This window comes from Carcharodon carcharias, chromosome 9, assembly GCF_017639515.1.
Source record: "Carcharodon carcharias isolate sCarCar2 chromosome 9, sCarCar2.pri, whole genome shotgun sequence".
NCBI lineage: Eukaryota > Metazoa > Chordata > Chondrichthyes > Lamniformes > Lamnidae > Carcharodon > Carcharodon carcharias.
In genome coordinates this window covers 131,962,869-131,990,522 of record NC_054475.1, presented here as the reverse complement: position 1 = coordinate 131,990,522, position 27,654 = coordinate 131,962,869, and the positions used below count along the sequence as shown (strand labels likewise).

The 27,654-nt window shown below is 42.4% G+C and overlaps 1 protein-coding gene across 5 annotated transcripts in view; it reads left to right on the top strand.

The window, feature by feature from the left end:
• The window catches only part of LOC121282055 (synaptotagmin-like protein 2), a 128,931-nt gene that overhangs the window by 16,758 nt on the left and 84,519 nt on the right, over nucleotides 1–27,654 (top strand). For 4 of the 5 annotated variants that reach the window (XM_041195449.1, XM_041195453.1, XM_041195452.1 and 1 more), the window contains exons 2-3: nucleotides 15,187–15,621; nucleotides 17,369–17,520. In XM_041195449.1, coding sequence (XP_041051383.1) covers nucleotides 15,500–15,621; nucleotides 17,369–17,520 — 274 coding nt within the window. In that variant the 5' untranslated portion in view covers nucleotides 15,187–15,499. Of the gene's footprint in view, nucleotides 1–15,122; nucleotides 15,622–17,368; nucleotides 17,521–27,654 lie in introns of all 5 variants that reach the window. The other variant, XM_041195450.1, reaches the window with a different exon arrangement.

Sequence of the window (27,654 nt, the reverse complement as noted above, 5' to 3'; positions counted from 1 at the left end):
ATTGATCATTGAACCCCTGCTTGATGGTAATAGTAGAGCAAGGGATATGCAGGGCCATGAGTCTTCAGATTGCAGCTGAGCACTTGCTATTGCTGATGACTCACAGCACTTCACGGATGCCCAATTTTGAGCAGCTATATCTTTGAATCTTTCATGGGTGTGAGCATTGCAGGCGAGGCCAGCATGGTTGCCCTTCCCTAATCACCCTCTGAATCTATCCCATTTGCCTCAGTGGTAGTGCCACATAACAATCTGGAAGGTGTCCTCTATGAAAATGGGACTTCAGCTCCACGAGGACTGTTACGGACAGATGCATCTGTGACCAGTAGATTGGTGAGGATGAGGTCAAGTAGGTTTTTTCCTTTTGTTGGTTTCCTCACTATCTCTTGTGGGTCCAGTCTGGCAGATATGTCTTCAGAACTTGGTCAGTTCAGGCAGCAGTGATACTACCAAGCCACTCTTTGGTGATGGACATTGAAACCACACACCCAGATACATTCTGTGCCTCTGTTACCCTCAGAACTTCTTCCAAGTGGCATTGAACATGGAGGAATATTAATTCATCAGTTGAGGGAGGGCAATAAATGGTAATCAGGATGTTTGTTGCCTCATGGGGCCTGGAGTCAATGTTGAGGACTGCCCCCTGACTGTATATCACTGTGCTGCCACCTCTGTCCTACTGGTGAGGCAGGACATAACCAGGGATGGTGATGGAGGAGAATGGGATATTGGCTGGAAGGTATGATTTGAACTAGTTCAGACTGTTGTTTGATTTGTCTGTGGTACAAATACCCAGATTTCAGTGAGGAGGATCATAAAAGGTCAACTAGGCAGAATGTGCTATTGTCATATCTGGTGCCTAGGTTGATGCCAGGTGGTCTGTCTGGTTTTATTCTTCTTAAACCTTGCTGTGTCAATTTGATACAACTGAATGGCTTGCTAATCCATTCCAGGGGGCAACCACATTGCTATGGGCCTGGAGTCACAGGTAGGCCAGACCAGGCAAGGATGGCAGATTTCCTTCCTGCAAAGACATTAGTGAACTAGGTGGGGGTTTACAATGATCTGGTATTTTTATGATCATCATTAGAGACTAGCTTTTTATTCCAGATTTAGTAATTAAATTCCCTTGGCTGCTATGGTAGCATTAGAACTTGTGTCTTCAGAGAATTTGTCCAGGCCTCTGGATTACTAGTCCAGTAACATTACCACTATATTACTGTTCTGTCTTTGTACTAGGAACAACCTAATCTGAAAAATGCTTATGAAGGAAGGGTGTATGCAATGCAGTCACATGTCAGAACACTGCATTACGTTCAATACAGTTTAATTTTAGAACTTAACACCACCTTCATATGTACTCTCTTGTTTTCTGCAACAGTGCCTGCATTCTGAAACTGCTGCTCTTGATATAACTTTGTAACAGGGAAATGTATTTCCATTTTAAAAAGTGATTTCTGTTGTTACAAGATATAATGGCACAATGATTTTCACAAAATGCAAATGTGAAGTGTTATTATTTTGCCATAAAGGCGATGTGGGATTTGATCTTCCAACCCCTCTTTATTTTCCTTTTTTTTTCCCCCTCCCTTCCAGAACTCATTGATTTATTTGCCAGCTTATGGGAGCTGGGTGCACCCTGGTAGCATGCCTATATTCATGTAAGTTTCAACAGAATGTACGGACAAGCTGTTTAACAGTGGGGATGGGGGGGTGGCTGGTGAGGGGAACATCTTGGCCTGACTTAAGCCTATCCTTATCTGACCTCCTAAACAGTAAACTTCCAGAGAATTGGCTACTTGAATTCCTGGCTGTCAGAGTTTGCTCTGCAATACCAAGGTCTCAACAGTGTGGGAGAAAAAATGGCAGAGGTTCCACTCCTGATGACTTCTGGCACAGCCTACACTAATTGACATGTTTTAAAGGGCATTAGAATGAGTATCCCATGTGTGTGCCAGAAGCATGCAGAGCAAGCAGATCATGATGCCACTCGGCGTCTAAAGCTGATTTTGTGCATGATCTGCCATTTTGAATTTAAAAAAAAAGCCATACTCACCCCACCAGCTATTTGAAGACCTCGACATGCAACCTTCAGATGAGGTGTTTTTTGACTTTCTTTTGCTGTTGCAGAATTAGTGGATGTACTGTGTCGGGGGAGTTGACTGAATTTCTTTCAGTCAGTTGTGCTGGAGCTTTGGAAGAAGTTGTATGGTCTCTGAGCAGAAAACATGCTCTGAGTCTTGGGAGCTATGATATGGAGATGGAGAGGGGAAGGGAGGGAGGAGGAGGGAGTCTCTAACTAGGGTTTCTAGAGACCATTTTATCTACCTGCAAGTCTGCCAGGTGCAGTGTCAGAAGTGGTTATGCTTCTCCAAAGAGGTGGCCACAGAACTGTCACTTTCTGGAATGAGACAACCTGCAGCAGCGCAAGGTAAGAATGGCGCTGCCAGTGGCCGTCAAGATCACCATGACCCTCGATTTGTACGTCAGTGCATCCTTCCAGGCTAGAACTGTGACATCAGAAACATATCACAGTTTACCTCGCATCCCTGCAACAGGGAGAGCAGCAAGGCCCTGAACAAAGGAGGAGCTTCGTTGTCTTCGCTAAGGAGAGAGAAGCAAGAGGACTGGGCATGTTGCTTTGACCTGGTAGTGGGCTTCCTCATTGTCCAGGAAGCTGTCAGTTACACACATGTGGCTCTGCGGGTGCCAAATCTCAATGGGGAGATGTACTGAAACCACAAAGGGACCACTCCCTGAATGTGGAGTTGGTGTGCAACCATGCACAGATCATCATGTTTGTGAGTACCCATATCCTTGAAGGAGTCATGATGTTTTCATTTTCTGCCAATCTGCTCTTCCCAACATCTTCGGGTTATCACATAAAACCAGAGGGTGGTGCTCAGCTACAAAGGCTGCCTGTTGATAAATGGTTAATTATTTCCCTCTGCTACTCGATTACTGTACACATTCGTCAGTGATCCCATAATGACGGCTGTCATGGAGCAGTCCATCAGCGTCCTGCAACTGATTCTGCTACATGAACCACTTGGGGGAGTGGTGCCCTACAGTACTCACTGGCATGTTTCTTCTGATTCATGGTAGTCTTACATTCTTCACAACTTGGTAATCAAAAAGGTGTAACCATGCCGCCAGGAGTTCGTCAACTACCCCAGGTAGAGAAGAGGGGGAGGAGACATCTGGAATGTCGTTGCTCCGGGCAGGCTACCTGTAAGTGTCTCATCAGGTTCCAGTTGCTCAGATCAATGTTGCTTCAAACTTTCCCACCTTTCCATCCCTCTGTTACAGAACATCACAGTATTCTCTGGGACAAAATCCTGCATCCTTTAGAGAAGAGGCTGCAGAGATAATGGATGCATTGGTTGTAATTTTCCAAAATTCCCTAGATTGTGGATTGGAAAACTTCAAATTCAACACCTCTGTTCAAGAAAGGAAGGAAACAGAAAGCAGTTAGCTATAAAAACAAAAAACTGCGGATGCTGGAAATCCAAAACAAAAACAGAATTACCTGGCAAAACTCAGCAGGTCTGGCAGCATCGGCGGAGAAGAAAAGAGTTGACATTTCGAGTGCTCATGACCCTTCGACAGAAGTTCTGTCGAAGGGTCATGAGGACTCGAAACGTCAACTCTTTTCTTCTCCGCCGATGCTGCCAGACCTGCTGAGTTTTGCCAGGTAATTCTGTAAGCAGTTAGCTATAGGCCAGTTTGCCTAACATCTGTCATTGGGGAAAATGCTGGAATCTATTGGAGCAGGACATTTAGAAAATCCTAATACAATCAAGTAGCATCAACGTAGTTTTATGAAAAGGAAATCATGTTTGACAGATTTATTAGTGTTCTTCGAGGAGGTAACAAGCAGGGCGGATAAAGGGGAACCCTTTATTTGGATTTCCAAAATACATTCAATAAGGAGTCACATAAAAAGCTACTACACAAGATGGTCCAGAATGATTCCTGCATCGCTTCCATGGTGCAGGGTAAATGCACATTGCAATCCTCACTGACATTTTTCTTTATTCTTTCATAGAATGTGGGCATTGCTAGCAAGCCCACCATTTTCTGTCCACCCCTAATTGTCCTTGAATAAGTGGCTTGTTAGGCCATTTAAGAGTCAACCACACTGTTTTTGTTTTGGAGTCTCAGGTAGGCTGGACCAGGTAAGGACGTCAGATTTTCTTCCCTAAAGAACATTAGTGAACCAGTTGGTTTTTGCAACAATTGATAATAGTTGTCATGGCTATTACTGAGATTAGATTTATAATTCCAGATTTTTTAAATTGAATTTAAATTCCACCAGCTCACATGGTGGGATTTGAACTTGTGTCCCCAGTGTCTCAGCCTGGGCCTCTGGGTTTCTAGTTTACTGGCGTTACCCCACACCTCCATCTCCCTGGGCTTTATCCAATTTTTAGTCTTTGTTTTTTCCTTCACCCCTTCCTGGCACAGAGCCGAGCTGGTTAACTCTTCACAATATCTTTTCCTTGTGTTTGAGAATGAACTTTGAAATTAGGCCAGCTCCTTTGATTACAAACCAGCTGACTCTAATTTTATTTGGATAATATCTGAACTCTTAACGGCTCAGGATGTCTTCCATGGCTGCAATAGTGTAATGATTTATGGCTCTGGAAAGGCAATCCTGAGTCACAAGTTAACCTTGTTCATGGTAATTTGCGAAATTGAAACTAACAAATCTTGTAATTTGTGGCTCACATCAGAAGTTGAGGATGGGGGAAATGATCATAAAAATTGCCCAATTGTTGTAAAAATCCAACTAGCTTACTAATTCCCTTTGTGGAAGGGACTGTGCCATCCTTCCCTTGTTTGGGTTGCATATGTCCTGTCTGCATCATATCAGTCACATGACGTATCCGGACAAACCGCTCAATTATACAATTTCTATGTGAGGCAGCTCAAAGGCCTACCATAAGCTTCTAAGCTTCGCATTCAACTCAATTCTTTTGGCAAGGTAAAATATTTGGCTTCCAAATGACTATGTTGCTTGATCTTTAAGGAAAAAAGCTCTCAGACATGCTGAGATGACATTAGTGAGGGTGCTGTCCTTGCCATACATTTGCTCGACATTGTAGGTCTTAAATATTGTTTTTCTTAAAAATGAATTGTCCATTGATTAGAAAGTAATCTGCGTGCTCTCCAATTCTCACTTCAATAGCTGAGGGCAAGAGGAGAAAATAAACAATATTGGTAAAACACCTTTCTTGCATTTCCTTTCCCTTTCAGTAACAATGATTTAAATCTATGGGTTGGAACAAGAGGAAAAAAGGCTGTAAAATCCATTGGGAGTCATTGATTCCCTTTGCGAAGGGAAACATGCTATGCCCTACCACATTGTTCTTAACCTAAGCCAGACTTCTGGTTTCACGCTTCCTGTGTTGCCCATAAGCAGTGTTTCATCAAGACCTTGGCATTGAATGAACGAGTAATTGGATTTTCACTAAAGATTAAAAACCGAGAATGAAGCTTAATAAATCATATGCAATGTACCAGTGTTGGCTTGGAAACCAAAGTCCATGAGGTCAAATTGGAGTTATTTGATTCCTCACTCATTTTCTTATTTTGAGTTTAGCGACTTGGTAATCTCCAATTGCTAAGATTTGTTGAATTGCTTGACTTTGCTACAGTTAATAGCTGCCTTCAGACCTCTTCCTTATCATGCATCTTGTGCCCCTCCTACATGTACAAATGTATTTCCTGCTTCTGTATACCTTTAGTGGAAGTGTCACTTTAGATAATTAAAGATTTTGTTGTAATTGGAACTATAATATGAGCTGAAGCAAACTGTATTCATTATAAGCACTTTCATGTACGCTTCCTCTAGCTTTGCTACTTTTATTAAGATTGATCTGGTTCCTCCGTTCGAATCCTAGCAGTGGGCACGGGAATGGAGATCTAAATCTTCCTTCTATTTACTTAATAGAAACGAAAATAAACATTTTCTGGGCTGCCTTCCTCTTATACCATAATGTTTAGCAAAAGTACAAATTGAAGATTGAATAGCTGCTGAATGGATCTATCCTGGATAAAAATTTAAGGAATTTTTAAAATTCATTCACGGGATGTGGGTGTCACTGGCTAGGCCAGCTTTTGTTGCCAATCCCTAATTGCCCTTGAGAAGGTGGTGGTGAGCTACCTTCTTGAACCGCTGTTTCCATGTGGTGTAGGAACACTCATAGTGCTGTTAGGGAGGGTGTTCCAGGATTTTGAACTAGCGAACAGTGATATATTTCCAAGTCAGGATGGGGAGTGGCTTGGAGGGGAACTTCCAGGTGGTGGTGTTCCCATGTGTCTGCTGCCCTTGTCCTTCTAGATGGTGGTGGTTGTGGGTTTGGAAGGTGCTGCCCAAGGAGCCTTTGGTGAGTTTCTGCAATGCATCTTATAGATAGTACACACTGCTGCCATTGTTTCAGTGGTGGAGGGAGTGAATGTTTGTGGATGGGGTGCCAATCAAGTGGGCTGCTTTGTCCTGGATGGTGTCAAGCTTCTTGAGTGTTGTTGGAGTTGCACTCATCCAGGCAAGTGGGGAGTATTCCATCACACACTCCTGACTCGTGCCTTGTAGATGGTGGACAGACTCTGGGGAGTCAGGAGTTGAGTTAGTTGCCACAGGATACCTAGCCTCTGACCTGCTCTTGTTGCCACAGTATGTATATGGCTAGTCCAGTTCAGTTCCGTGTCAATGGTAGCACCCATGATGTTGATAGTGAGGGAATCAACAATGTTAATGCCATTGAATGTCCCGGGGTGATGGTTAGATACTCTTGTTGGAGATGGTCATTACCTGGCACTTGTGTGGTGTGAATGTTACTTGCCACTTGTTAGCCCAAGCTTGGATCTTGTCCAGGTCTTGCTGCATTTGGATATGGACTGCTTCAGTATCTGAGGAGTTGCAGCTGGTGCTGAACATTGTGCAATCATCAGCAAACATCCCCACTTCTGACCTTTTATATAGGAAGGAAGGTCATTTGAAGCAGCTGAAGATGGTTGGGCCAAGAATTCTACCCTGAGAACTCCTGCAGTGATGTCCTGGAGTTGAGGTGATTGACCTCCAACAACCGCAACCATTTTCCTTTGTGCTAGGTATGACTCCAACCAGCGGAGAGTTTTCCCCCCGATTCCTATTGACTTCAGTTTTGCTAGGGCTCCTTGATGCCACACTTGGTCAAATGCTGCCTTGATGTCGAGGGCAGTCACTCTCACCTCACCTCTGGAGTTCAGCTCTTTTGTTCATGTTTGAACCAAGGCTGCAATGAGGTCAGAAGCTGAGTGCCTCTAGCGGAACCCAAACTGAGCATCAGTGAGCAAATTTTTGCTAAGCAAGTGCCACTTGATAGCATTGTTGATGACCCCCTTCCATTACTTTGCCGATGTTGGAGAGTGGACTGATGGGTGGGTTGAATTTGTCCTGCTTTTTGCCAGAACGGCAAGTTCTGGAGCACATGTTCTCAGTACTATTGCTGGAATATTGTCAGGGCCCGTAGCCTTTGCAGTATCCAGTGCCTTCAGCTGTTTCTTGATATCACATGGAGCGAATTGAATTGGCTGAAGACTGGCATCTGTGATGCTTGGGACCTCTGGAGGCCGAGATGGATCATCCACTCGGCACTTCTGACTGAAGGTTGTTAATGATTCAGCCTTTTGCACTGCTGTGCTGGGCTCCTCCGTCATTGAGGATGGAGATATTCATGGAGCCTCCTCCTGTGAGTTGTTTAATTGTCCACCACCATTCATGGCTAGACGTGGCAGGACTGCAGAGCTTAGATCTGATCCATTGGTTGTGGGATCGCTTAGCTCTGTCTATCACTTGCTGCTTATGCTGTTTGGCACGCAATTAGTCCTGTGTTGTAGCTTCAAGTTGATACCTTATTTTAGGTACGCCAGGTGCTGCTCCTGGCATGCCCTCCAGCTCTCCTCTTTGAACAAGGGTTGATTGTCTGGCTTGGTGGTAATGGTAGAGTAGGGATATGCCAGGCCATGAGGTTACAGATTGTGTTTGAGTACAATTCTGCTGCTGATGAGTGCCTCATGGATGCCCAGTCTTGCGTTGCTAGATCTGTTAGAAATCTATCCCATTTAGCATGGTGGTAGTGCCATACAATGGAGGGTATCCTCAATATGAAGACAGGACTTCGCCTCCACAAGGACCTACTGATACTGTCATGGACAGATGCATTTGTGGCAGGCAGGTTGGTGAGGATGAGGTCAAGTATGTTTTTTCCTCTTGTTGGTTCCCTCCCCACCTGCCATAGACCCAGTCTAGCAGCTATGTCATTTAGGACTTGGCCAGCTCGGTCTGTGGTGTTGTTACTGAGCCACTCTCGCTGATGAACATTGAAGTCCCCCCTCGCAGAATACATTCTGTGCCCTTGCCACCCTCAATGCTTCCTCCAAGTGGTGTTCAACATGGAGGATTATTGATTCATCAGCTGATGGGGGGTGGGGTGGGGGTGTGGGGCTGGGTACGAGGTAATCAGGAGGTTCCCTTGCCCATGTTTGACCTGAAGCCATGAGACTTCATGAGGTCCAGAGTTGATGTTGTGGGCTCCCAGGACAACTCCTTCCTGACTGTATACCACTGTGTTGCCATCTCTGTTGGGTCTGTCCTGCTGGTGGGACAGGGCATACCCAGGGATGGTGGTGATGGTACCTGGGACATGATCTATAAGGTATGATTCCGTGAGTATGACTGTCCGGCTATTGCTCGACTAGTCTGAGACAGCTCTCCCAAATTTGGCACAAGCCCCCATATGTTGGATATCATAAGTCTGTGAGCCTACTCTTTGGATAGAGGACAACTTGTTCATAAATGACAGGGAGAAACAATGAATTCTACTATCCATGATTTAACAGTTTATGCAGTTAAGTGCAATGAGCTTGGATATGCCTCTTAGGCTTGAGGGGGGATACGAGGATTGGGGGGATGGGGGGGAAGGGTATGGGTGCAGAGTCGGGGAGTCTTGCAAAGAGAGATGGCTCAGAATGGGCTGAATCTCTTTCTTTTGTCCCTTTTGGCCGATTGGGTGTGGCTGCTCTATCTTCCTGCCTGTGGGCTGATGCCAGCTATTGTTTGCTAAGCAACTCATACAGCCATAAGAAAAATAAATTTCCATAAATAAAAATGACTTCATAAAACACTCAAATCAAATATATATTAAAAAAAAAAATTTTTTTTTTAATTTCGCTTTTTAAAAAATGCTGTGCTGTTAGCAATTTTCTCATTTGGAAGGCTATGGGTCTTCAGAGTATCAAGTTCAGGCATGCAGATGGATTGAAAAAATGTAGAGCTGATTCCTTGTATTGCGTGCAGGGACTTATTTATTTGTGATGCAACACATAGGTTTACCTACAGCTGGTACTACAATACAATACTAATGTTTGTTCCAGGAATTAATCAAACTCTTCAGCTCTGGAATCTATTCCTTAACTATTATACCTTTTTCATGCACACATACTATTAATCACAATGAGGGAAGTACTCTTTGTTTTTCTAATAGCTGGTTAAAAACTGAAAGCTGGTTTGTGTGCAGTTCTGCTTTCTGGTCACCCTGCCTCACTGCTTTACTAAAAGCTGTATGCAAAAAAAATAGAAAAGGTGTAGTACTTATCACTCATACAATTTTGTCACTTTCAATTCAGGATCATTTTAATATCTATCAGAATGATGGTTTTTCCTGTAATTTTTTTAAAGAAACCTCAAACTTGTGCACAGTGCACTATTCCTCTGAATATGTAAACTAAGCATTATTCAGTTCATCATGAACAACTTTATCATTGAGGATTTGGTCATAATACAATAACAAGTAATTATTCAGGAATTGATCGGACATTGGATAATTTTGCGGATTTAAAAAAATATTGGCTGGAATTTTAACAGCCCCTTGGGTGATGGGCTTGGAGATGGGAAGGCTGGCAAAATGGCATGGGGAAGCATGTCTGGCATCTCCCTGCCATCATGTAATTTTGCCAGCAGTGGGAAAGCTAGCAGAATGGCCCCAGGCTGGGAGCCCAATTGAGCCAATTAAATAGCCAATTAAGGATCTCTTCCAGCCTCTGTGGATACTTTACCAGCAGCGCTTGGCCTAAATAGCCAAGTGGTTATGGTACTGGGTTTGTAACCCCAAAATCGAGAGTTCAAATCTCACAATGGCAAACTATGGAACAATGTGACTTCATCTGAAACAGATGGAAATGGGTTTGTACTCGAAAGAGTTACATCCTCTTAATGCTTGGCCTAAATAGCCAAGTGGTTATAACAACTTGGCCTAAATAGCCAAGTGGTTATGGTACTGGGTTTGTAACCCCAAAAGCAAGAGTTCAAATCTCACAATGGCAAACTATGAAACAATGTAACTTCATCTGAAACAGATGGAAACGGGTTTGTACTCGAAAGAGTTACTTTACCAGCAGCGCTTGGCCTAAATAGCCAAGTGGTTATGGTACTGGGTTTGTAACCCTAAGATCAAGAGTTCATATCTCACAATGGCAAACAATGTAACTTCATCTGAATAGGAACAGATGGAAACATGTTTGTACTCGAAAGAGTTACAGTTTGGCTTGGCCTAAATAGCCAAGTAGTTATGGTACTGGGTTTGTAACCCCAAGATCAAGAGTTCAAATCTCACAATGGCAAACTATGAAACAATGTAACTTCATCTGAAACAGATGGAAACATGTTTGTACTTGAAAGAGTTACACCTAGTACAAAATTTGCTTGGCCTAAATAGCCAAGTGGTTATGGTACTGGGTTTGTAACCCCAAAATCGAGAGTTCAAATCTCACAATGGCAAACTATGAAACAATGTAACTTCATCTGAAACAGATGGAAACGGGTTTGTACTCGAAAGAGTTACTTTACCAGCAGCGCTTGGCCTAAATAGCCAAGTGGTTATGGTACTGGGCTTGTAATCCCAAGATCAAGAGTTCAAATCTCACCATTGCAAATTATGAAACAATGTAATTTCATCTGAATAGGAACAGATGGAAACGTGTTTGTACTTGAAAGAGTTATTTTACCAGCAGCGTAAGGGCTGCTGCTCTGTAGAGAGACCATCTAGTGAAACCTGGTGGTCCCCCAGCACACCTCCTGGAGGGATCTCCTTTTTTGGTCATTTAATGTTCCCTAGCGGCAATGGCCATCCCCGCAATGACAGCACTGCCTGCCTCCAGTGGACTCTCTCCCTTAATCACGTTGGGGGTGGGGGGGTTGCTGTTTGCCTGGCCCTGGCATCCCCAAACCCCACTTATCTGTCTTTGAGGGTGCATGGTCATGGATTCTCAGCTTGCAGATGCAGCCTCGGCAACAGCCACTGCTAGTGGTGGCTCTGCTGAGCTGCCAGCATTCTGACTGGGCTGGCAGCTCTTGGGGGTGGCCTGCCATCCTTAAGAGATGGCAGATGGCCACTTAGCTGGCCACTTCTGGGCATATGTCTCCCTGGGTCCTGCCGCCGAACAAAGCGGGGTCACCCCACGCTTTCGGAGCTGATGCTGGGGCTTCAGCTTTCCTCATAAACAGCTGTGGTGCTGAGGGTTTAAAGTTGATTTCTGGAAAGTGGCTGAGAACATTTGCCAAACTGATTAGACAATGAAATAATAGTATGGGCCTATTACTAATACTGTTGTTGTTCCAGCCGTCCAACCCGTTCCCTATTCCTTCTCCTCCAGGATGGAGGACGAATCTGATCCGGTTATACTTTGTACCCAGTGGACTTTGCAAAGCATCATTATGACAAGAGGCTTGGTAGCCTGCCAACTTCACAACCGAAGTAAATTCAGGTGGAGGATAAAAATTCAAGTGACTCCAAAAACCCCCGTAATGGCCCTCTTTTACTCAGTGTATGTGAATAGCGACTGTTTTATCTTGATAAGGCACTTCAAATTCAATGCAGTTTTGACTTAATTTCTTTACTTTTCTTTAATTCCCTTTCCTTCCACCACCAATGCAAAAAGCACTTGTTTTCCTTAACAACTGGGCTTGGAATTAGATGCTTGTCCCATTGTCCTCTTGTGTTCAGTGCCAGCTAATTGGTAACCATGGGAGTATTGAATTTCAAATCTTGTCTATTTTATCAAATTACGTAGAGCCAAGAAAGTGTAAAATCATCAAGCAGTGACCAAAGATTCTCTGCCCTTCCTGATGTGATATGTGACCCTGCAATGTTTACTGGATTATTAAAAACTTCCTATGATCAGTGGGATCTTCATTCATTAAGACCAACATATTATGCCTGATTTTACTATTGGAGACTTGTAAAGTATTTCTCCATTCTATTCATTGTCTTGCTGGGAAGAGCTGTTGATTTATTCAGGAAAGACCAGGGGAAATTAACCTATGTGCTAAGAGTTCCTTGTTTTTAAAGTTGCCTGTCATATTCAGCTGGCAGGTGTATTCAATGGGATTAATAAGGAGGGAAAAATTAGAGTGAGAGAAGGCTAGCTAGTAATATGAAGACGGATAGTAAGAATTTCTATAGGTAATTAAATAAAAGTGTTAACAAAGTGCGCCTTGGTCCTATAGAGAGTGCGTCTGCGGAATTGATAATGGAAAGTAGGGAGATGGCGGATGAATTAAATGGCCATTTTGCTTCGGTTTCACTATGGAGGACACAAGTAACGTCCAGGAAATAGCTGTTAATCAGGAAATAGAAGGGAGGGAGGAACTCAGAAAATTACAAGCACCAGGGGAGTGTTATTGAGCAATTTGTTGGGGCTGTGGACTGACAAGTCCCCAGGGGAAAACTTTTCCTGTTTGGTTGGAGGGGGGGGGGGTGTGTGTGTGTGGAAGTGTGGGCACGGGCGGGTGCGTCTCTGATTGGCGCCCCCGTTTGGGGGCGTGACATCTGCCAGGAAGTGTTATGTGCTCCCTGTGCGGTGAGGGGGGGGGGGTTCCCTCAGCCAGGAGTGTGCTCTTTCGTGCATGCACGTGAAGGAGCGGACTCATCTCCCTGAGGCTAACTGCTGCCTCAGATAGATCGGCTCCAAATTAATATTTGTAATACAAATGATAGAAAAATTTCCCTGACATGTCCCCTCATGTGACACTGTCATGTGAGTTGGGACATATCCATAACTTATATTGAAATCTTTATTAAAAATTTAAATACCCTCATGAAACCTCACCCCACTCGTGGATGAGGTTTCATGCTTTTTCCAAAGCCCGTCAGTGCTCACGGCCTGCCCGCCAACCTTAAGGTTAGACGGGCAGGTCCGTTAATGACTTTAATTAGTTTTTCAATGGCCTCAATAGGCTGTTGAGAGGTCAGTGGGTGCACAGCTGACTCTGCTGTGCCCCCACCGATTTGAAAATGGAAATGACATGGGGTGACGTCAGGAGTTCCACCTGACATCATCCTGCATCATTTATACGCGTTGGCGAGCGGGCCCTGTCCCTGCTCGCTGACCGGAAGATCCTGCCTCAGGTTTGGATGGACTTCTCCTTAAGGCCTTGAAAGAAGTGGCTAGTGAAATAGTTGATACACTGGTTTTAATTTTCTAAAATTCCCTATTTTCGGGGAAGGTTCCATTAGATTGGAAAATAGCTAATATAGTTCCTTTATTCAAAAAGGGAGGGAGACAAAAAGCAGGAAACTATAGGCCAGTTAACCTAACATTTGTCATAGGGAAAATATTAGAAGCTGTTATTAAAGATGTTATAGCAGGACACTTAGAAAGATTCAAGGCAATTAGGCAGAGTCAACATGGTTTTGTAAAAGGGAAGTTATGTTTAACCAATTTATTGGAGTTCTTTGGAGGAGTCACGTGTGCTGTGGATAAAGGGGAACCAGTGGATGTACTGAACTTAGATTTCCAGAAGGCATTTGATAAAGTGGCACATCAAAGGTTATTGCAGAAAATGAAAGCTCATGGCGTAGGGGGTAACATATTTGCATGGATAGGAGATTGGCTAGCTAACAGGAAGCAGAGAGTAGAGATAAATGGGTCTTTCTCTGGGCAGCAGGATATGACACGCAGTGTGCCACAGGGATCAGTGCTGAGGCCTCAACTTTTTACAATTTATATAAATGACTTGGATGAAGGGACTGAAGGAATGGTTGCTAAATTTGCTGACGACACAAAGATAGATTGGAAAGTAAATTGAGAAGAGGATGTAAGAAGGCTACAAAGTGACATAAGTAAATCTGGCAAATGGTGAAAAACGTGGGTAAATGTGAAATCGTTCATTTTGGCAGGAAAAATTAAAAAGAAGCTTATTATCTAAGTGGTGAGAGATTGCAGAGCTCTGAGATTCAGAGGGATCTGTGTGTCCCAGTGCATGAATCACAAAGGTTAGTATGCAAGTATAGCAGGTAATTAGGAAAGCTAATAGAATGTTATAACTTATTGTGTGGGGAATTGATTACAAAAGTAGAGCGGTTATGCTTCAATTGTACGGGGCACTGGTGAGACTGCATCTGGAGTATTGTGTACAGTACTGGTCTCCTTATTTAAGAAAAGATGTAAATGCTTTAGAAGCAGTTCAGAGAAGGTCTACAAGACTAATACCAGGAATGGGTGGGTTGTTTTATGAGGAAAGGCTGTACAGGTTAGGCTTGTATCCACTAGAGTTTAGAAGGGTAAGAGGCAACTTAATTGAAACCTTTAAGATCCACAGGGTGGATGTGCAGAGGATGTTTCCTCTTGTGGGAGAATCAAGAACTAGCGGTCACTGTTTTAAAAATAAGGGGTCGCTCATTTAAGACAGGGCTGACGAGAAATTTTTTCTGAGGGTTGTGAGTCTTTGGAACTCCTGTCCTCAAAAGGTGGTAGAAACAGAGTCTGAATATTTTTAAGGCAGAGCTAGATAGATTCTTGATTAACGAAGGGTGAAAGGTTATCGGGGTAGGCAGGAATGTGAAATTGAGGTTACATGAGGTTACAGATCTGCCATGATCTTATTGAATGGCAGAGCAGGCTCAAGGGGCCGAGTGGCCTACTGCTTGTAATCCCTATGTCAAAATGTATGTTTGTAGGAGTTGGAATGTTTCATTATATTAAAGGTGCAGTGAAAATATTAATTGTTGCGATTTCTTAGGCATGATGTACATGTCTAATATATTAATGTTGTGACTGTAATCTTTTTCTTGTTGCAGGTGCTTTTATATATATTTTCTCTGAAGCTGTTGATGAACATAATCTTTTGTGCACCATTTACAGATGCATGCATGCTCATGTGGAAATACACTGAGGTTTTTATTGAAGGCTCTTTCATCTGAAGCAAAACCTGACAACTCCTGGATATGGATGCTTTGATACTAATCCTGCAACCAAAACCTACTAAGAGAAATTGATACCTTTTGGAGAACTATTGCTGGGATTTATTATCCAATTGCTTGTGCAGCAAACTCTGATCACAGAGGATTGGGTTGAATTTTGCTTGTGAATCCAGTAGTAGTAGCAGTGCTTTGTGCTTTCTGTATCACCACCTCCCCTAACTCCCCACGCCCACTCTGTGCTACTAAAGAACGGAATGAAGGGAGTGATGGATAGTTACCTGGACCTCAGTTTCCTGACAGAGGATGAATATCAGGCAGTCTTGAAAGTAATTCAGAGGGATTCTGAACTCAAGGAAAGAGACAGTGAGCGAATCAGGTGAGACCCTTGTTTATCAATCTTCATTCACTTAGCAGCTGGAACTTGATCTGTGTTGATAATTGTTCCATGTTGTAATGTAGCTCTCATGCCAACATGTGGGTGTATGCATGCCATCCTTAAGATATTACTAGGGGCTCTAAAGAATGTGTATCTGAAAATCCTCCCATTGAAACATAGAATTGCTGCAGGCCAAAACCTTTTTGTTTTCGTCATCATCTTAATTCATCACAAGCTCTTCCTTAGCTTTTCATGCTCAATTTCCTAAATTCTAATAAATCCATTGCCAACTTCAGATACACAGAAATAGTCTTAAAAAAATAGAACTTAAAAATCTTAGCGTATTGAGATGCAGCAACAAGCTTTCTTTCTAACTAAAACTTTTCACCTGATGTTACGTAGGTGTGTTTCACTGCTGTTTGTTCATCTTGATCAATTTGGTTCAGCGCCACATCATGCAATGCATTTCCTTATGTATTACTAGATTGTTGAGCTTTTTGGAAGTATACTAGTCCATTGACATTTCAGCAAAGGAGAGGTCATGTTGGCACACTGTACTCATTTCTCCAACAGAGACTCCTCCCAAAAGCAGTTCCATTTCAAAGATCAATGACTTGAATTGATGATATAGAGAATTCTGCCCAAAATATTGGGCAACCTTTTATTTTTGCTCTTTTAAAGTATAAAAAAATGAGTAACTGAGGCAATGATTATGTAAAGTTATTTTGTTTTTATTACTGGGAATTCAAATGTCTATACTTATCGTTTCCCACTATTAAGCAATTACAATGCAAATGATTTGAGTTTAGATAATTAAAATGTAGCTCTTGATTGGCTCAGTCACCCTATTGCTGGTCCCAGAAAAGTGTTATCTCTGTTTTCCCAGCTATGACCCAGTAATCGAATTCTTCAAAACATTTAATATGCTAATATAACTTTTAAAAGTGATTTAAGGCATTCCCCAGATTTGGCTGCAAATGTGTCGCACATTGTTTCAAGGGCAGATTGGAAATATTTGTAAACAGTGCACAATCCACACACGACTGTCAGTGAAACAGCATATTGTTAGATTCATTATAAGCTATTAAGGTGATTGCCTAACAGTGCGACATCTGCAATCTTAAAATACTGGCGCTTCTGAACTTGAAACCAACTAGCACATTATATTGCAGAAATCTTGCTGATCAAACAGCTGTTAACCTTTTGAGTCTATGTATAGCAATTAGGCTGTTAGCCTTAAATTAATCTATCTCTTAAAAGACTTTCAGCAATATCATGTATTATATAGTAATAAAACACTGATCAGAATACTATCCAATTTATTGCATGCACTGTTTAAAAGGTTAGCTTCATCCGCCAGTGAAATTTTAAGATGTTTCTTGTGTATGAACAGTTCAGAGATCACCCTCTCAGAGCTATTCACGACAATCCTTTGCACGTGGCCTTGAAACATGCTCTAAGTAAACAGTGTACTTGTACCATTACACAGAAATCTTCAAGTTCTAAAATCAAGATAGTCAAGGTTGACTTATGAATTTTCATTTCTGATTGTCCATTACTTGTGCAATAATCAATGTGCTTTCAAACCTGCAAAACTCTTGCTCCGCTCCTTCCTCCTCCATTCCAGTCTTCTTGTAAAGCTTCCTGCTTGATTAGAAGATTCTATGACACTAGAATGTAACCTTTAATGTGAGGAAACTGAATACTATTTGAAACTGTTTGAAAACCCTCTCTGCTCTTGCTTCAGGACAGCACAGAAATCTATTCAAGATGAAAAGAGAAGGAAGTTAGTTACTGGGCAGTGGTTTGATGAAGTTAAAGCAAAGCGTTACCGGAATTCTTTACTTGGAATGGAACTGATCAAGGCCTCAATAAGGGGGAAAAAGCCCATAACACACGGTAACTTATTGCAAGAGCATTCATCAATTGAATCCATCAATGTTTTAACTTTGTACAAAACACGTGAGATCAATGACCAATAATGCATTTTGATGTAAGTTGTATATTTTCTACAAGCCATATGAAGCTTAGCTTTTCTAAAATTTGTTTTTAAATGCAATACTGAAATGATATCTTCATACAAAATAAAAAAGCAAGCGCATACAGTGTCCTTCATGATGTCAGAAATATCTAAATGTATCATAGCCAATTAAGTATTGTTGAATTGTAGTCACTGTTCTAATATAGGAAATGCCAATTTGCATTTAGCAAGATCCCACTAATAGCAATTAGATTAATAACCAGACAATTTGTTTGAGGTGTAGTTGAAGGATAACTGTTAGCTAGGATGCCATGCCCGTCAATTAGTGCCGAGGGATCTTTAATATCCACTTGAGAGGCGATTCTTGTTAGCATTTCATCCAAAAGGCATCTTACTATATAGGTCTGATGAATAAGGTTGTTTTAATTCTTTTATAAATTCTTCTTTTGGTTTCAATATCATTGACCTTTCATGTAGATCTATTGGGAATAGATAAAAGTTACAATTTGGATGCAGGCCACCTGGTCCAATTAGCAATTATTTTCCATGTTGTTCTAATTGGTATTTATTCATCAATTCCCATCGATCCTACTTTCCTCCATCCACCCATCCATCCTAATCTTCAATGGTTGAGAGTCTGTGCCTCAACTATTAAGCCTAGAATTGAATAGCACAGCCTCATAATTCCATATAAAGAAATTTCTGCCGCCCTCTTCTTCTAAATCTCTTGCATGTAATTTTGTATCTGTGGCCCCTTATTCCTGTCATCTCAGCCACTGGAAAGAGTGGCTCAAGGACTGGTGTCAGAGAAATAGGTTTCAATTCATGGGGCACTGGCACCAGTACTGGGGAAAGAGGGAGCTCCACTGTTGGGGCAGCCTTCACCTGAACCGTGCTGGGACCAGTGTGCCGGTGAATCATGTAACTAGGGCTTTAGGGAGGGCTTTAAACGAAATAGTTGTTTGGGCGGGGCGGGGGAATGGATGGGCGGGCCGGGGGGTGGTTTTACGTAAGGGGAGATTTGGCAAGTTGAAGAGAAAGGACAAGGGGCAATAGTGCAGGGTAGCAATGTACGTAATGATAACCAGAGTGCTACATGAAGGGACAGAGCATACAAACATGAATGCAGCAGCAAATAAGGTCAGATTAAGGAAAAATGGTAAAAAGCTAGAATTAAAGGCTCTTTATCTGATTTCATGCAGCACTCATAACAAGATGCATGAATTGATAGCACAAATAAAAATATGAGTATGATATGGTCATTAGAGAGCCGTGGTTGCAAAGTGACCATGGCTGGAACCTGAATATTCCAGGATATTTGACATTTCAGAAGGACAGAAAGAAAGGAAATTGGGATGGAGTGGTTCTGTTAATAAAGGATGAGATCAATACAGTAGTGAAAAATGATCTTGGTTTGGAGGATCAAAATGTAGAATCAGTTTGGGTGGAGATAAGAAATAGCAAAGGAAAGAAGTCACAGATGGGAGTGGCTTACAGGCCCCCTGACAGTAGCTACACTGTAGGACAGAGGTTTAAATCAAGAAATAATGGGGCTTGTAAGAAAGGTACTGCAATAATTGTGGGAGATTTTAGTCTTCACATAGTTTGGACGAATCAAATTGGCAGAAATAGCTAGGTGGATGAGTTCATAGTATATTTGGGGTAGTTTCTTCGAACAATATGTTCTGGAACTAACCATAGAACGGGCTATTTTAGACCTGGTAATATGTAATGAGACAGGATTAATTAAAAGGGTATGAAGATAAAGTTGGCTAAAATGGAATGGGAAAAATGGGTTAAAACAGTGTTTCCCAAATCTTTTCCTGATGTGACCCCCCCCCCCCCCCATTTTAATGCCTCAGACTTCATGTGACCCCAGAATGAAAATTGATAGTGGAAGGGGTCTGGGGTGGCAGGCGGGTGGGTGGGTGGGGTGGGGGAGGGGTGGAAATGTGGAGGTTAGAGAGTTGTTGATTGGAGGAGGGTTGTTTTGCAGGGAATATTTGTTGTTCTGGGTGGGGTGTTTAAAATTGCTGGGTCTTCCCTGTAAAAAGGTGGTCCTTCAATTTTTTCAGGCTGCGGTAGTAGCAGCAATTGGGCCTCAGAACAGATAATTAAACCATGACCACCGACAGAAAACATTATGGGCATTTAAAGGGACCTCGCAGATGTCAAAACTTGGTCTGAACTCCACAGCCGCCATTATTGCCTGGGAGTCCGCAATCCTAGCAGGCGTCGCATTCCACAGTGTGGGAAGCCCTGGGTCAAATGAGAACCCCTAGGTTAATATGTAAGACAGGAGAGAATCAGTGGGGCAGACATTTAAGGAGATTTTTCGTAACTCTCTAATCAAAGATATATTCCGTCGAGAAAGAAGGACCGCACAAGGAAGATGTACAATTTGTGGCTAACTAAGGAAGTTAAAGATGGTATCAAATTGGAAAAACAAGGGCTGAGATTCTCCAGCCCTATCGCGGGTAGGACCCGCCGTGGGCGAGGTGGTGCCCCAGCCAGAAGTCCATTGACTTGCAGTGAGACCGGAAGATCCCGGGGGCAGGCGGGTGTGGAAAATCCCGCTCAAGATGTGCAATGATTGGAAAACATTTAGAAATCAGTAGAGGATGACTAAAAGAATAATAAAGAAGGAGAAAACTAGCAAGATATATAAAAACACAGTAAAAGCTTCGACAAGTATGTGAAAAGGAAGAGAGTAGTTTAGTGTTAGTCCCTTAGAGGGTGAGACTGGGACATTAATAATGGGAAACAAGGAAATGACAGACAATTTGAACAAGTATTTGTATTAGATTAAATGGCCTACAATTTCCTGTATTTGACTTCACAGTAGAAAACACAGAAAATGTCCAAGAATAGCACAAGATAAAGAGGCAAAATGGTGGGAGGAACTTAAATCATGAGCACCAGAGAAAAAGTACTAGGAAATCTGATGGGACTAAAGGCTGACCAGTTGCCTGGACCTTGAGTTCCCTGGATTGCTTGAATCCTAGGGTCTTAAAGGAAGTGGCTGCAGTTTTTAATGCATGCATGCACTGTTTGTAATCTTCCAAAATTCCCTAGATTCTGGAAAGGTCCCAGCGGATCGCTATTCAAGAAAGGAGGGAGACAAAGCAGGAAATTGTAGGCTATTTAATCTAATATCTGCCATTGGAAAATGCTAGAAACCATTATTAAGGGGGTAGCAGCAGGACATTAAGAAAATCATGATACAATCGGGCAGAGTCAACATGGTTTTGTGAAAGGGAAAGCATATTTGACAAATTTGAGTTCTTTCAGGATATAACAAATAGGGTGGCTAAACTAGTAGATGTCATGTATTTGAATTTGGAGTATCAAAAGACATTTGATAAGGTGCCACATGAAAGATTACTAAACAAAATAAGAGTTCATGATGTTGGGGGTGATATATTAGAATGGATAGAGGATTGGCTAACTAACAGGAAAACAGTTGAGATAAATGGGTCATGTTCATGTTGCCAAACTGTAACTAGCCAAATGTGCTGATGATACAAAGATAGGTAGGAAAGCAAGTTGTGAGGAGGATACAAAGGGATATAGATAGGATAAGTGAATGGGCAAAAAATTGGCTGATGAAGTATAATGTGGGAAAATGACGTTGTCCATTTTGGCAGAAAGAATGGAAAAGCAGAATATTATTTAAATTGAGAGTACAGAATGCTGTAGTACAGAGGGACCTATGTGCCCTTGCACATGAATCACAATGTTAGCATGCAGGTACAGCAGGTAATTAGGAAGCCAAATGGAATGTTGGCCTTTATTGAGAGGGGGATGGAGTATAGAAGTAGGGATGTCTTGCTACAGCTGTACTGGGTATTGGTGAGACAGCACCAGAGTACTGCTGTAGTTCTGGTTGCCTTACTTAAGGCAGGATGTATTCACATTGGAAGTGGTTCAGAGAAGGTTCACATGGCTGTTTCATGGGTCTTATGAGGAAAGGTTGAGCAGGTTGGCATATACTCATTGGAGTTTAGAAGAATGAGAGGTGATCTTTTTGAAACATGTAAGATCCTGAGGGGACTTGACAGAGTAGATGCTGGGAGGATGTTTTGTCTTGTGGCGGAATCAAACCAAGAGCACAGTTTAAAAATAAGGAATCTCCCATTTAAGATGGAGAATTTTTTTCTCTTGAGATCACCAGTCTTTGGAATTCTCTTGCACAGAGAGCAGTGGAGGTTGGTTCATGGAATTTATTCAAGGCTGAATTAGACAGATGTTTGATCGACAAGGGAGTCAAAGGTTAAGAGAAGATATGATGGAGCAGGCTTGATGGGCCAAATGGCCTACTCCTATTGCTTATGATCTTACCCTGACAACTCTTTTCATAATTTTAAGCACTTCTATTATTTGGCCTGACATCTCTTTTATAATAAGGGAAATAACACAATTTTTCATGCTTTCCTCCCTATTTGTATTTATCACAGACAGTAAGCTAGTGAATCTGCATTGCAACTTTTCTAAAGCCTTGTGAAACTCAGTACCACACAGTTGAGGTTGCAACGAGCCTTTAAATAGAATCAACATTATCTCTAGGCTTTTATATTCTATGCCTCTTGTGATAAATTCTACAATCCCATAAGCCTTTTTTTTTTTTACAGCTTTATCAACATAAGTGCTGCCTTTAATGCCCTGTGAACCTATACCCACAAATCTTTCCATAGCACTGAGCCAACTTCCATTCAGAATATATTTATTGTTTTTTAATCAAACTGAATAACCTCAAACTAACTAAAATTGAGTTTTATCTGCTGCTTTTTTTTTTTGCTCATTTCTCTCTTATCAATCTACTTTTGCAGCTTACTTTGATCTTCTAAAAATTGGGATCGTTTGCAAATTTAACATCCTTCGTTTAAACCTATATCCAAATTGCTGAAATGCACCATGACCAGAAGTGGCCCCAGTACAGAACTTTGGAGCACCACAGTCCACTTCCAAATACTCCAAAAATTGCTCTTGACCTCAATGCGCTCTTTTATTCCCTCAAAGATGAATGACTTGCATTTATGTAGTGCCTTTCATGACTTCAGAATGCCCCAAAGTGCTTTACAGTCAAATGAAATATTTTTAAAGTGTAGTTGCTTTTGTAGTGTAGGAAACACAGGAGCCAATTCACTCACAGCAAGCTCCAACAAACAGCCAATGGTCAGATAATCTGGGCTGGATTTTCACTGAGACAGGATGACTTGGGAGCCCTTTAAAAATGATGGACGGGTCCAGATTCCAGGATTCCTAAACCCATTCCTGGAGTTTCCGATTTTCTTTTAGAGGTGCAGGCTGGTTCAGGTCAAAAGCCTGCACCCGCAGTCCCGACCTGAGCAGCTCCATTGCGGGAGTAGGCACAGGCTGGTCCTCCACAAATTTCATGGAGTTGGGCTGGGTTTTCAATGAGTCATGGCTCATGGCACCTTGAGACATCATGAACCATAGTCTGCATGAAGGGGTCTTTTGAAAGGTAAGTTCAAAAGGTCCCCCTCATGCCCCCCCACTCCAATGCCAATTTATGCCCTCCCCCTCCAAACCATAGACAGAGCTGTCAATCAAGCAGTGTTTTCTCTGTGGTTCAGGTGTTTTAGTACTATAATGGATGCCTGGGCTGTCAGCCAAGAATACATAATAAGTCTTACTGAACCCAAAAATCCACTAGCCTGTTGAAACGCCTGAGCCACAGAGAAAACACTGCTTGATTGACAGCTCTGGACCTCTGATCGATGCTGTTAATTTGGCAATGTTTATTTTCACAAGATTGAGATTTCATTGAATCATAGAAAACAAGGGCAGGAATAGGTCATTCAGCCCTTCGAGACTGCTCCCTCATTCACTTTGATCATGGCAGATCCTCTATCTCAATGCCTTACTCCCATGCTCTCCCTATACCCCTTGACACCTTTAGAGTCCAGAAATCTATCTATTTCTTTCTTAAATATATTCACTGACTTGGCCTCCACAGCCTTGTGTGGTCGAGAATTCCAATAGGTCCACCATCCTCTGAGTGAAGAAGTTTCTCCTCATCTCAGTCCTAAATGTTTTGCCCTGTATCCTAGACTGTGACCCCTTGTTCTAGAGATCCCAGCACGAGGAAACATCATCCCTGCACCAGTCTGTCCACCCCGTTAGAATTTTATGTTTCTACGAGATCGCCTCTTATTCTTCTAAACTACAGTGAATACAGGTCTAGTCGGCCCAATCTCTCCTCATACGACAATCCTGCCATCCCAGGAATCAGACTGGTGAACCTTCGCTACACACTCTCTCTGGCAAGTATATCCTCTCTTAGGTAAGGAGACCAAAACTGCACACCATGCTGTAGGGGCAGAATTTTGCCCTCGGCATACGGGCTTTGGCAGGAGTGGTCAGGAAGCTGACCGCTGCTTGTGATCGTCACCGCACCGCGATTTCACGCTGGTAGGCCAATTAAGGCCCGCCCAGGGTGGTACGGGTGAGCGGCAGCGCTCAGCACTGCCTGTGGGGGTGGGGGGAGGAGGGCGAGCGGGCCTCGTGCAGTCTTCACACATGCACGCGAATGAGTGCTTCAATCTCCCTGAGGCATATAAAGAATGCTTCATAAATAAGACAAAGAAAATAAAAATGTCATAAAAATGTCTCCATGTGGCTCTATCACATGAGCAGGGATATGTTTTTAATTCAGGTGTAAAATTTTTATGATTTTCATTTGTTTTGGGAAATCTCATTCCGCCCATGGATGAGGTTTCTTAAAAAATGCAAAGTCTGCTTGGCTATTTTGTCTGCCTGCCAACCGTTAGGTTAGACGGGCAACCTAAATTTGAATTTAATTACCTTTTTTAATGGTCTTTACAGGCCTTTAAATTGTCAGCAGGCGCTCTGCCGATTCCGGCGCGTGCCCGCCAAATGAAATATTGCGGGACTGCATGATGATGTTGGAACACACGCCCAACGTCATCGCATGTCATTTTACGCTCGGCTGGGTTGGGTGCACGTGCGTCTGCCCACCAAGCTTAATATTCTGCCCCAGGTGTGGCCTCGCCGAAGATCTGTACAACAGCAGTAAGACATCCTTGCTCCTGTACTCAATTTCTCTCGCAATGAAGGCCAACATTCCATTTGCCGCCTTAACTGCTTGCTGCACCTGCATGCTTGCTTTCAGTGATTGGTGTACAAGGCCACCCGGGTCACTTTGTACATCAACATTTCCCAATCTACCACCATTTAAATAATACTCTGCCATTCTGTTTCTCCTACCGAAGTGGATAACTTCACACTTATCCACGTTATACTGCATCTGCCATGTATTTGCCCACTCACTCAACCTCTCTAAATCGCCTTGAAACCTCTTAACACCATCCTCATCGCACACATTCCCACCAAGTTTCATGTCGTCAGCAAATTTGGAAATGTTACATTTGGTTCCCTCATCCAAATCATTGATATATATTGTGAATAGCTGGGGCCCAAGCACTGATCCCTGTGGTACCCCACTAGTCACTGCCTGCCACTCCGATAAAGGCCCATTTATTCCTACTCTGTTTCCTGTCTGCTAACCAATTTTCAATCCTTGCCAATATATTATCCCCAAACCCATGTGCTTTAATTTTACATACTAACCTCGTAAGTGGGACTTCATCAAAAGATTTCTGAAAATCTAAATATGCCTCCTCTACTGGTTCTCCCTTATTCTGCTCGTTACGTCCTCAAAAAAAACTCCAGTAGGTTTATCAAACATAATTTCCTTTTCATAAATCCATGTTGACTTTGTCTAATCCAATTGATATTTTCTAAGTGTCCTGTTATCACATCCTTTATAATAGATTCTAGCATTTTCCCAACTACTTATAGGCTAACCAGCCTGTAATTCTGTTTTCTCCCCCTCCTTTTTTAAATAGTGGGGCTCCATTTGCCACCCTTCAATCTACCGGGACTGTTCCAGAATCTACAGAATTTGGAAGATGACAACCAACGCATCCACTATTTCCATGGCCACCTCCTTTAGTACCCTGGAATGTAGATTATCGGGCCCTGGGGATTTATCGGCTTTCAATCCCGTTAATTTCTCAAGCACTATTGTTTTAGTAATACTAATTACCTTCAATTCCTCCTTCTGACTAGACCCTTGGTTCCCTAGTATTTCTGGGAAGTTATTTGTGTTTTCCTGTTAAGTCAAAATTGAAGTAGTTGTTTAATTGCCATTTCCTTGTTCTCTATTATAAATTTTCCCATTTCAGTTTGCAAGGGGCCTACATTTGTCTTCACTATTCTTTTTCTTTTTACATACTTATAGAAGCTTTTATGTACCTTGCAAGTTTACTCTCATACTCTATTTTCTCACATTTTTTGTACTATGGCCCTATTTGCTGCTAGCCCTTATTTCCTCTGCCATTCACTTTTGCTTTCTACTTTTCTGTCTTTCATTCCTATCTTTGTTTCCCTCTCTTGTGCTACTGCTGTTGTGGAGGGTTTAAACTAACTCAGCAGTGGTGTGGGAACCAGGAGAGGATATTAGAAAGTAATGCCAGGGTGCACGAAATGCTGGGAGAGGCAATTAGCACTCAGTTAGAGATTAGTAGATTAATAGATGGAGTTGGAGTAAGGGAGCAAGAAATGACGTCTAAATCAGGGTTACACTGCATGTATGTGAGACAGATTGCCTTGTGGATTTATGATGATGTGGCGATAATGGAGACCTGGCTTAAGGAAGGGCAGATCTAGATGTTAAATATCCCTTGTTCCAAGCTGTTCAGAAAAGATACGAAAGGGAAAAAGGGAGGAGGGGTGGCATTTTTGGCTAAGGAAAGTACTGCAGCACTGGAGAAAGTGAATGTGTCAGAGGATTCAAGGACATAATCAATTTGGCTCGAGCTAAGGAATAAGAAGGGTGGAATATATAGATCACCAGCTGGTAGGAAGGATATAGAGGAACAAATCTGCAAGGAAATTACAGAGGTGTAAGCATCATAGAGTAATTATTGTGGGTGATTTTAATTACCCCTTTATAGATTGCGATAGTGGTAGTGTAAGGGGCAGTGAGGGACAAACATTCCTAGATTGTGTTCAGGACAATTTCCTACAGCAGTATGTGTCCAGTCCAACAAGAAAGGAGGTACTGCTAGACCTGGTTCTTGGGAATGAGGTGAGCCAAATCGATCAAGTGACAGTGGGGGAACATTTAGAGGACAGTGATCATTGTATCATAAGGTTTAGGTTGAGGGTGGAAAATGACATTGGTCAATCCAGAGCAAGAATAATCAACTGGTGGAGAGCGGACTTTAATGGGGCAAGAACGAAACTGGGCCATATAGACTAGAACCAAAGGTTGGCAGGAAAAACAGTAGCTGAACAATGGGCTACCTTCAAAGAGGAGATGGTTTGGGGACAGTCAAGGTATTTTCCCTCAAAAGGGAAGGGCAGATCTAATAAATCCAGAGCTTGCTGGATGACAAAGGAGATAGAAATTAAGTTAAAGAAGAAAAAGTGTGTTTATGACAAGTGTCAGGTAGCAAATAGAATTGAGAACCAAGCTGAATACAGAAGATTCAGAAGGGGTGTGGAAAAGCAACTACGAGAAGCAAAGAGGGATTATGAGAAAAGACTGGCAGCTAACAGAAAAGGAAATCCCAAAGTATCCTATAAGCACATCAGTAGTAAAAGGGTGGTAGAAGGAGGAGTAGGGCTTATTAGGGACCAAAATGGGGATTTACGCAGAGGCAAGAGGCATGGCTGAGGTGTTAAATGAACACTTTGCATCTGTCTTTACCTATGAGGCAGATGCTGCCCAGGCCAAGGTAACCGAGGAGGAAACTCAGTCACTAGAAAGGTTTAAAATTGATAAGGAGGAGGTACTGGATAAGCTGTCGATATTTAAAATTGATAAGGCACCGAGACCGGATGAGATGCATCCAAGAATATTGAAGGAAGTGAGGGTGGAAATTGCAGAGGCACTGGCAATAATCTTTCAATGTTCCCTGGATTCGGGGGAGGTGCTGGAGGACTTGAGAATTACAAACATGGGCCCTTGTTCAAAAAAGGTTGTAAAGAACTGCCCTGCA